Source organism: Sprattus sprattus (assembly GCF_963457725.1).
Source record: "Sprattus sprattus genome assembly, chromosome: 20".
NCBI lineage: Eukaryota > Metazoa > Chordata > Actinopteri > Clupeiformes > Clupeidae > Sprattus > Sprattus sprattus.
This window is the reverse complement of record NC_137918.1, coordinates 16,122,501-16,132,100: the sequence shown is the minus strand read 5'-3', so window position 1 is coordinate 16,132,100 and position 9,600 is coordinate 16,122,501. Positions and strand designations below refer to the sequence as shown.

The 9,600-nt window shown below is 44.0% G+C and overlaps 2 protein-coding genes across 2 annotated transcripts in view; one reads left to right on the top strand and one right to left on the bottom strand.

The window, feature by feature from the left end:
• The window catches only part of LOC308381914 (ubiquitin-conjugating enzyme E2 E1-like), a 17,367-nt gene extending 12,935 nt beyond the window's left edge, over nt 1–4,432 (top strand). Inside the window, exons 4-6 of the mRNA XM_080859561.1 lie at nt 404–536; nt 1,939–2,086; nt 4,274–4,432. Coding sequence (XP_080715687.1) covers nt 404–536; nt 1,939–2,086; nt 4,274–4,371 — 379 coding nt within the window. The 3' untranslated portion in view covers nt 4,372–4,432. The remainder of the gene's footprint in view (nt 1–403; nt 537–1,938; nt 2,087–4,273) is intronic.
• A 1,465-nt stretch (nt 4,433–5,897) lies between these two features.
• Nucleotides 5,898–9,372, bottom strand: nkiras1 (NFKB inhibitor interacting Ras-like 1). Its single transcript, XM_080859728.1, has 4 exons — nt 9,135–9,372; nt 8,702–8,809; nt 6,984–7,225; nt 5,898–6,552 (listed from the first exon to the last, which is right to left on the bottom strand). Exons 2-4 carry the CDS (start codon nt 8,793–8,795, stop codon nt 6,310–6,312), a joined length of 579 nt encoding a protein of 192 aa, XP_080715854.1. The 5' UTR covers nt 8,796–8,809; nt 9,135–9,372; the 3' UTR covers nt 5,898–6,309.
• Between the last annotated feature and the right edge of the window lie 228 nt (nt 9,373–9,600).

Genomic DNA, 9,600 nt, shown 5'->3' with positions numbered 1-9,600 from the left:
TGTTATTCTTTGTTATGCTATGGTAGGTTGTTGTGCGGTGTCTTGTCCTAAGAATTTCAGTGCCCAGTCTGACTGTTTTACTGTGTATCTGACAAATAAATACTTGAACTTGAACTTGAACTACTAATGTAAATGTATGTCTGTACTGTAGGTAACTTTGGATAAAAGCGTCTGTTTAATGATGGCGGTGGTTGCGTACCACATCAAGGCTGGGTCCATGTCAGTGTGAGCTGTGCTGTCTTGTGGGGGGGGGGGAGGACAGCGGTGTTGTGGTAGCCTTGCATGTTTCTGTTTAGGAGCCAGTGCACATCTTATGCTGTTAGGTGATCGGATCGGTGTCTCGGTTTTAATGTGTGTGTGTGTGTGTGTGTGTGTGTGTGTGTGCGTGCGTGTGTGTGTGCAGCGCTGGTCCTAAAGGAGATAACATCTACGAATGGAGGTCAACCATCTTGGGCCCCCCAGGGTCCGTGTACGAGGGGGGAATCTTCTTCCTTGACATCGCCTTCACGCCAGACTACCCCTTCAAACCCCCCAAGGTATGAACCGTATTTAAAACCTTTAATCAAACTCTGTGAAAACAGCGGCAGGTTACACTGGGGACGGGGGGGGGACATGTCCCCCCCCAGATTTATAGTGACCCCGATCCGTCCCCACCACACTCCCTACGTAAGGCGACAATCATCAGTAAATAACTCTGCACAGCGCACTCTGCACTTGTCTAAACTTGTTTTTGTGGATAAGGATTGACATTGCTATGTAAAGTGTTTACTTTAATGTGGTCAGACTTTCATTTTGTTGAAGGTAGTAAGGTTTGTTTGTGAATTTAATATGTAAACATATTAATATACACTGTTTTGCGAATGTGTATGAATTAATTCATACACATTAATGCTGTCAATCAAGTTCTAAAAAATCTACATATTAATTAACATTAATATAAATGAATCGTACAATTTTCTGTGATTAATCACCATGAATCACTTCTGAGTGTCAAGACTGAAGCTTGTAATAATGGATATGGAAATGTTAAATCACAGACTTAATATAGATTTAACACCAGGGAAGTATATTTCAATTCAAAGTTTAACGGCATCTTTTTAACCTTGAACACAGATTCTCTCCCGCGAACTACAGATTCCTAGCCATTGTTATTCAGTGCAATTCCTGTTGACAATGCTTTACCAGTAATCTCACCCGTCTGGTTAACCATGTTTCCAGTCCCTGTATTAGTCTGAAACCTCAGTGAGTCATTCACTCAATCAGTCCGCCTCGGAGCTGACAGACGTAAGACGGAATGAGTTTGAAGTATCAATCACCATTTTGATCATTATTGCCTCTGATGTCAGCTGTCTTGTTTTCCTCGAGGTATTGATTGGAAAACGCGGAGGCTTGCTTAAAGAGAAAATTAAACCTAGTCAGAAGATTAGGGCTGCTTTATTGCTTTATTTATTTACAAAGAAGCAATTTCCTTCACAATCAAGAATGGCTCGTCAAGCACTGAAACCCACTCTCTAGTCCCGCCTTAACCCCCCATTTTAACAAGAGCAAACGTCACATACACACAAAGCACAGTTCAATGTTTTGCTGCTTACTGCGAGTGACACTCTGGCTGATGTTATTTATGTCCGTAAGCGTTGGGAAGGTGGTTAGGTCACTGTTTGGAAACTGGTACTATTTTTCATATCTGAAATGGGGTAAAGACTGTACTCCAACCATTTTTGTGGAGCTTTGGTTGTCTGCATTTTTTTTCTTCTAGACCCTTCATTGTTCATTGTGTTGTTACATTTTTGGCATTTGGAAATATCAAATCCCAAATGTTTAGTTTAGTTTATCTGTTGTAACCCCCCACCCCCTCCCTCCCTCTTTCTCTCTCCCTCCCTCCCTCTCTCTCTCCCCCCCCCCCTCCCTCTCTCTCCATCCCTGAATCTGATTCCCCAGGTGACGTTTCGCACAAGAATCTACCACTGCAACATCAACAGTCAGGGCGTGATCTGCTTGGACATCCTGAAGGACAACTGGAGCCCTGCCCTCACCATCTCCAAGGTCCTGCTGTCCATCTGCTCTCTACTCACAGACTGCAACCCTGGTGAGACACACACACACACACACACACGCACACTGTATATATACACACACACACACACACACACACACACACATCTGCTCCCTACTCACAGACTGCAACCCTGGTAAGACACACACACACACACACACACATACACACACTTACACACACACACACACGCACGCACGCACGCACGCACGCACGCACGCACGCACGCACGCACGCACGCACGCACGCACGCACGCACGCACGCACGCACGCGCGCACACACACACACACACACACACACGTCAATATGGTGTTTGAGTCATAGTGTATGATGGTGTTGTGAGCTAGATCTGTCCTCCAGCAGTAGGATAATGGCGCTCCCTAGCTACACTATTTCATGGTTGTAAGGTGCATTCAGCATCTAAGCTATTGTCCTCTCTCAAGTCATGGTTTGGGAGGGGGTGGGATGTGCGAACGCAACCTGCTGCTGTTGTTCTTTTGATGCGTGTACCACCGCCATGTACTTATCTCCATCAGAATGTGGTCGGGGCTACTGGTTGCGCCACACTGCCCCCCCCCCCCCCCCTTCTGCCTTCTTTTGATGAAGCGTGTACAACCGCCATCTCCTTATCTCCATCAGGCGTCGGTGAAGTTCTACAGAGATACGCACTGTGCGTTCTGTGCTCGTCTGACACTCTCTCCGGCACCATCCCCAGCCAGCGAGACTCAATATCGTATCAATACAAAGAGTCGATGCCTCAGCCGGTGTCAAGGATAGACAGAACAAGGGCCGTTTTAGTGGAGGAGTGTATGTTTGTTTGACCGTTTGGAGCCATCATTTTATCTAAGAACAGTGGAATGCTTTTCAACAACAAGGACGTTTTCCAGCAGTGGAGAGATAAGCCTCAGCAGCTTTGAGCTGAGAACCTCAAGTGTTCTAATGCAGTGTATGGTGTAAAGGCGGCTGCTTGGTTCTGCGTTTGTGTCACATTGTTGCGCGAAATTTACTCATAGCAATTCATGCTCCCTGAATGGTTGCGGGTGTTGCCAAGCAATTCACACCCAGAACAATAGGCTTGCGTAAAAAATGGTGCAAGTCTAGAAAAAGGGGCCGACGCACGCAAGGCGTGAAAAGACGCACAAGGGCCGCGCAAGGGGCTTGCACGGCCTCTTGCGCTTGCGCTTGCGCTTGCGCTTGCGCTTACGCTTACGTCTCTGAGCATAAATCAGCCTTTAGAATGGCAGGTACCTCAAGTGTACTAATGCAGTGTATGGTGTTAGAATGGCAGGTACCTGAAGTGTACTAAGGCAGTGTATGGTGTTAGAATGGCAGGAACCTCAGGTGTACTAAGGCAGTGTATGGTGTTAGAATGGCAGGAACCTCAGGTGTACTAATGCAGTGTATGGTGTTAGAATGGCAGGTACCTCAAGTGTACTAATGCAGTGTATGGTGTTAGAATGGCAGGTACCTGAAGTGTACTAAGGCAGTGGATGGTGTTAGAATGGCAGGAACCTCAGGTGTACTAAGGCAGTGTATGGTGTTAGAATGGCAGGAACCTCAGGTGTACTAATGCAGTGTATGGTGTTAGAATGGCAGGTACCTCAAGTGTACTAATTCAGTGTATGGTGTTAGAATGGCAGGATAACAAATGTATGGGATGCTGTTAGGGCACCCATTTTAATAGTAGTGTCAGTAGTGTTTTATTTTAAGTACGTACTGTCCCGAAATATATCAACGCTTCCCCTTCTGTACGGAAGTTTATTTCCTCTGACAGCAATGCTTTGATTGATTCACCATCGGTTCATATCTGAGTCGCATGGAATGAATATGCACACACACACACACACACACACACACACACACACATCTGAGTCACAGGGAATGAATATGACAAGTGTTGAATCACTGTGTTGCTCAACAGCGTTCACCCACAACTGACCGCCAAACTCACACACATCCTCCTGACTACCGCGTGGTGGATGAGTGCTGTGCGTGTGTGTGTGTGTGTGTGTGTGTGTCTGTGCGTGTGCGTGTGGGTGTGTGTGTTTGTGTGTGTGCGGTGGTAATGCTGTGTGTGTGTGTGTGTGTGGTTGTGTCTGTGTGTCTGTGTGTGTGTGCGCGTGTGTGTCTGTGTGTGTGTGTGTGTGTCTGTGTCTGTGTCTGTGTCTGTGTCTGTGTCTGTGTGTGTGTAACCCCTCTCGCTTTCTCTTCCCTTCTAGCTGATCCGCTCGTAGGAAGCATTGCCACCCAGTACACAACCAACAGATCGGAGCACGACAGGATAGCCAAACAGTGGACCAAACGCTACGCTACATAATCTCCCTCAGCGAAGTGGAGAGCGGCATGGAGACCGGAGGAGTGATATGGGAGGAGGAGGAGAGGGGCTGGAGGCGTGTGGGTGGGTGGGGGGTTGAAATGAGGAGGAACTGGGGGTGAACGGGGGGGGGGGGGAGGAGGGCGACTAGGGATGGGGATTGAGAAGGAGGTGGGAGGTTCCTGGGAGACATTTTTATGGGGGGGGGGGATTCAAGTCGTATTTCCTGATGGTCCCTTTGTTGTAACATGTGAAGCTTTCTTCTTTCCTTTTTTTCTGGATTTGTTTGTTTCGAGCCCAAGTAGAGTTGAGATTTTGGCAATGATGCATCTTAATATGTCTTCCTTTTTTCTGTTTTGTTTTTCTACCCTGTTGTAAATCAGTTTTAGTCGGCACGCTTGGAAACAGTAATGTCGAGTCTCTCTGCGTTACGGTTGCTTGTAAAAACAGTAGCACAGCATGATCCTTTAAGGGCAAGCTTCAGGTTTCAATGTGAATTCTTCCCTTTTATTAAAGCTGAATTACAACTGATTCATGGTGCCTCTTAAACCTTCATTGAAATATGCAGTCTTTGACTTTATGAAGGCTTTTAGCGAACCACACACACTTCCTCCAGAAAACCCATAGTGATGTACTGTATTCATTTGTGTATCATTTGTTTTGTAGTCTGTCTAAGGTTAATGTGACATTTTCAGTGAGCAGCCTATAAATAATCAAAAACAGAGCCACGGTTCACAGCTGTGGGAAAAAAAAGGCATGGTCATGTTTTATTATGGCAAACAAGTGTGAGTGGAACAGCATGGTAGCTACATATAGTGAATGCCTTAGCAGTAAGCTACACGCCACACATACACACACACACACACACAGGAGAGAAGGTTATATTGTATGCCTTAGCTGTAAGCTTGCTTCTGGTAAAGCCTGTATTTTGTCCACAAATACAAATATAGGGTAATCATATCTGCATCGTGCAGTGTGGTGTATACCAGAACACCAGGTGAGAATCGCAAATTAACGGTTCCGTTGACCTTTATATGGTGGGATGGTGTGTGTGTGTGTGTGTGGGGGGGGGAGGGGGGGAATTACAAAGGCAACGAAGGATCACCTCATTCTGTTACACGGATGTCTCCACCATAATGCCATGATACTGCTTCCATCATATAGCTTGATTTAACTACTCTGGGGCATTCTACACGGAAAGGCGACAAGAGTAAATAATAAATATATAGTGAATGCCTTAGCAGTCAGCTTGCTTTTGGTAAAGCTTGTTATTTTGTCCACAAATAGAGGGTAATCGTGCAGTGTGGTGTATGCCAGAACACCAGGTGAGAACCGCCAATAACAGCTCCGGTGACCTTTAAATGGTGTGTGTGTGTGTGGGGTGGGGGTCATCTCATTCTGTTACACGGATGTCTCCAACATAATGCCACGATACTGCCTCCATCATATAGCTTGATTTAACTACTCTGGTGCATTCTACACGGAAAGGCGACAAGAGTAAATAATACATATTCTCCTCCTCAGGCATGTCAACATGATGTAAATATTTAATACAAAGACATCTTAAATCAATTATTAGCGGAGCGCAGCCGACAGCCTTGCTAAACGAAGAACACATTGAGAATTGATAACCGTCAACTGAAGATGGCCAACAACCATTTCTGTTCATTATGCTCCTCCTGCCCCTTCCATTGTGTTCTGTTGAGCTTCTGAGTGCACACGCTGAAAGACTATATAGTGTTAAGGGTCTCAACCATAGACATAAGATTATTACTCTATGTTCTTATTCTACGTCTATGGTCTCAACTGCCAGCACTTTCGCTAGTGTTAAGGGTCTCAACCATAGACATAAGATTATTATTCTATGTTCTTATTCTACGTCTATGGTCTCAACTGCCAGCACTTTCCCCCTGCCCCTCCCAGAGTTCGTCCATTTGGATCTCAGATGTCGTTGGACGTTGTCCCCTTGCTCTTGCGGCCGGGCAGCGGGAAGGCGGACTTGCTCTGCGGCTGCGTGAGGCGGCTGGTGAGGGTGGTGAAGGGCTCGATCAGAGAGCTGCGTTCGGCCACGCTCACCTCCCACAGTTTCACCTTCTCGCCGCGCGCCCACTGTTGCGCCACGTCCGACTCCACCTGACGACGCTCGCGCAGGTCTGTCTTGTTGCCCAGCACGATGACAGTCACCTACCATCAAACAAGGAGGGTGGTGGTCACTTAGCACATAATTTGATGCTTTGAAAATGTGAACTATTTCAGCAACAAGCCCCAAGAGGCCGTGGTTTGCACTGATTTAAGAACAGGTAAGGGGAGTTGTTAGGCACGAGGTGAAGCAACGTAACAGCCAGATGGAACACTGGGTATGAAATGCGCATGATGAATACACAGCCTTGCCTTGCCATTCGCTGTGCAGTAATATGGAATGTTATCATAGAATGTTATGAGGTGAAATTGTAAGGTTATGCTGGATTTTACAACAGCTTTTATCCAATCTCAATCAAGGATTTGAACAATCAGTTTTAGAAGTACAAGTTTGCCATGACTATATTAATCATGATGTGCTCACCAGTGGATAACTACAGTGTGGGCGTAAGAGAGAAAACACAAATCGTACATACCTCTTTTTTGTCCCTGGACTTATCGATTTCTTTCTTTAGAGCATCGACTTTTTTGAACGACTCGACGCTGTCAACACTGTACACGAGCACAAACCCGTCGGCCACGGAGAAATAATGTTTGGGTAGATCAACACCATCGTGGAGCCCCCTGGTGTCGTAAAGACGCAACTGCTCTCGCACTCCACGGTCTGTCTCGACGGAGGCAACGTAGACATCCTCCTGGGTCTGATTTGATTCCGAACCTAGCAGGGGTGAAAATCCATTTAACTGACTTAGATACCGAATTAGGGAAATCTGGTTTTCTTTATCTTGTATAACAATCTATTGAGTTCCGTTCTCAAAAATAGATCTCGGTTCACAAAAACCTCCAGACACAAAAACAGTTTCTTCCCCCTCGCCGTCTCACTATTGAACAATTCATAGTAACATACATATTTATCCATGTAACATATATATTTATCCCTGAACTTCTTGCACTCTCACAGCTCCTGTACATACTTTGTCAGACTTTCATAGACCATTGCACTGTTTGTTTTTGTATTGTATTGTGTTGTGTTTGTTTTGTATTGTGTTGTGTTGTAATGTATATTATGTGTAATATATGTGTAAGCACATTGAGAGTCAGTTCACCAGGTCAAATTCCTTGTTTGTTCTAACTTACTTGGCAAATACAATCTGATTCTGATTCTGATATAATGCGTATGACTTGTATAACAATCTATTGATATAATGCGTATGACTGTAGCTGTCTGTCACATAATTGCAAGACTAGCTCAGGTGGAGAATATCAGCAGAATCATTTATGAACCATCTATCACTCTATACTCGAAGCAAAAATTCTAAAGACATAAAAGGTCTGAGTTGCCCGCTTGTGTTGTTACTCTCAAGAAAAGGATTATTAACGATTGAAATCTAGAATTTGCTGAAATAGTCCTATAATAATAATAATAATAATAACTAGAAAATGCATTTCCTGAAGGAAATACCAGTGCATGAAATGCAAAAGTTAAGAAAGAAAGAAAAAAAGAAAGACAAAGGAAAGAAGAAAAGAAAGAAGAGTGGAGGAAGGAAAGAAGAGTGGACGAAGGAAAGAAGAAAGGAAAGAAGAGTGAAGCTAGGAAAGAAGAGTGAAAGAAGAAAAGAAAGAAGAGTGAAAGAAGGAAAGAAGAGTGGAAAAAGGAAAGAAGAGTGGAAGAAGGGTGGAAGAAGGAAAGAAGAGAGAGTGAAGAGGGAAAATATTGAAAGAAGGAGAGAGAATGGAGTGAAGCAGAGAGATGGAGTGTGAGAGAAAGTCGAGTGAGAGGGATAGAGAGAAAAAAAAGTAGAGTATGGAAGGTGTCTATTAATATTCCTGGTTATACAGTTGAATAGAGAGGGACAGAGAGAAGAGGAACCTTGGCACAGGTGTCAGTGAAGCACAGGTACAAGCCAGTTTAATGACATAAGTGAAGCGGTTAGAGCTGAATTAATCGCAGAAAAAGGTAAGAAGAATAAGAAGAAGAAGCCTAGGAATAACAATACAGGGCATTTCATGCACTGTAATAATCCTTTACGTGGCTGGGTACATTTGGCATTATAACCCCAAACACAACACGATTTCGCCATAAATTAACTACTTCGGCTGTTGACAGGATGACAGTTTGCCACCCGGAAGTACCTTGGCAACCTGTGTTTACAAACATTCTGATTTGGTCTATAAAAAATCTGAAAATACTCACCAACGGTGTGATTGCCGTATAGAAGGTGTTCTAAAATTGCAGTCTTTCCTACCGATGCCAAGCCGCAGACCACAACTTTACAACCTTTCCCCATTATGGTGTAATGTCCTTGACATTAAAGAGAAAAACACAATTCTCGTTTATGTTTTGGCTACGTTAAGATAACTTAAATGTGTAGTTTTCGAGTAGATGTATGAAACCATGTAAACAAGGTCAACTGGTTGAGTCTAACGCTGCATTTTAAGGGAATTCCAACCAGGATAATGTCAATACAGGAAATGTAACCAACGTTAGTATGCTGTGAAATGTAGCTAACACGCTAGGCTTTGGATAGTTCCATCTAAACACTTATTAGTAGACAAACAGTCGAATGAAGGTAACTATTGAGAATTCATCTATCAAAAAACAAACCACATGTATATTGATCACTTACTGCGAATGTAGTAGGCACAGACGTCTGTCACTTTTTCCAAGGAGCTAACACATGAGCTAGCTAGTTAACGTTAAAAAACGTAGTTTTTTAGACACTCGAGGACAGTTCTCTTCCAGTTGAAAATGCTGTGACTTTTCATACAGTCCATAGAAAGTACGACGTTCGCGTATATAATATTCCCTACGTTGCAAGGTAGCAAATGTTATATGACAAATTACAGTTCCCTTAAATGCATCCCGTTTCCTACAGCCCTGTCAATGTTATTGACCGACGTCACATCCGCTGTATCAGACGCCTCGTTGATATTAAATGATGACATTTCTTATCTATCAGAGGAAAATAAACTACTCCCAATAAAACAACGAAAAACTGGAAACCTGTGGTATTTGTGTATTCAACTCACAAAGTAATTACAAAGCGCAGTAAGTTAAACAAACAAAAAAGCGTCCTATTAGGTTGTAGCCAG

What these genes read in the sequence shown, in the direction of transcription:
- nkiras1 (XM_080859728.1), bottom strand. Translation starts at nt 8,795, where the DNA reads ATGGGGAAAGGTTGTAAAGTTGTGGTCTGCGGCTTGGCATCGGTAGGA. An exon ending in ATACGGCAATCACACCGTTG is followed by an intron (nt 7,226 to 8,701) that starts GTGAGTATTTTC and finishes CACCCCTGCTAG; the next exon opens with GTTCGGAATCAAATCAGACC. An exon ending in AGTCCAGGGACAAAAAAGAG is followed by an intron (nt 6,553 to 6,983) that starts GTATGTACGATT and finishes GTTTGATGGTAG; the next exon opens with GTGACTGTCATCGTGCTGGG.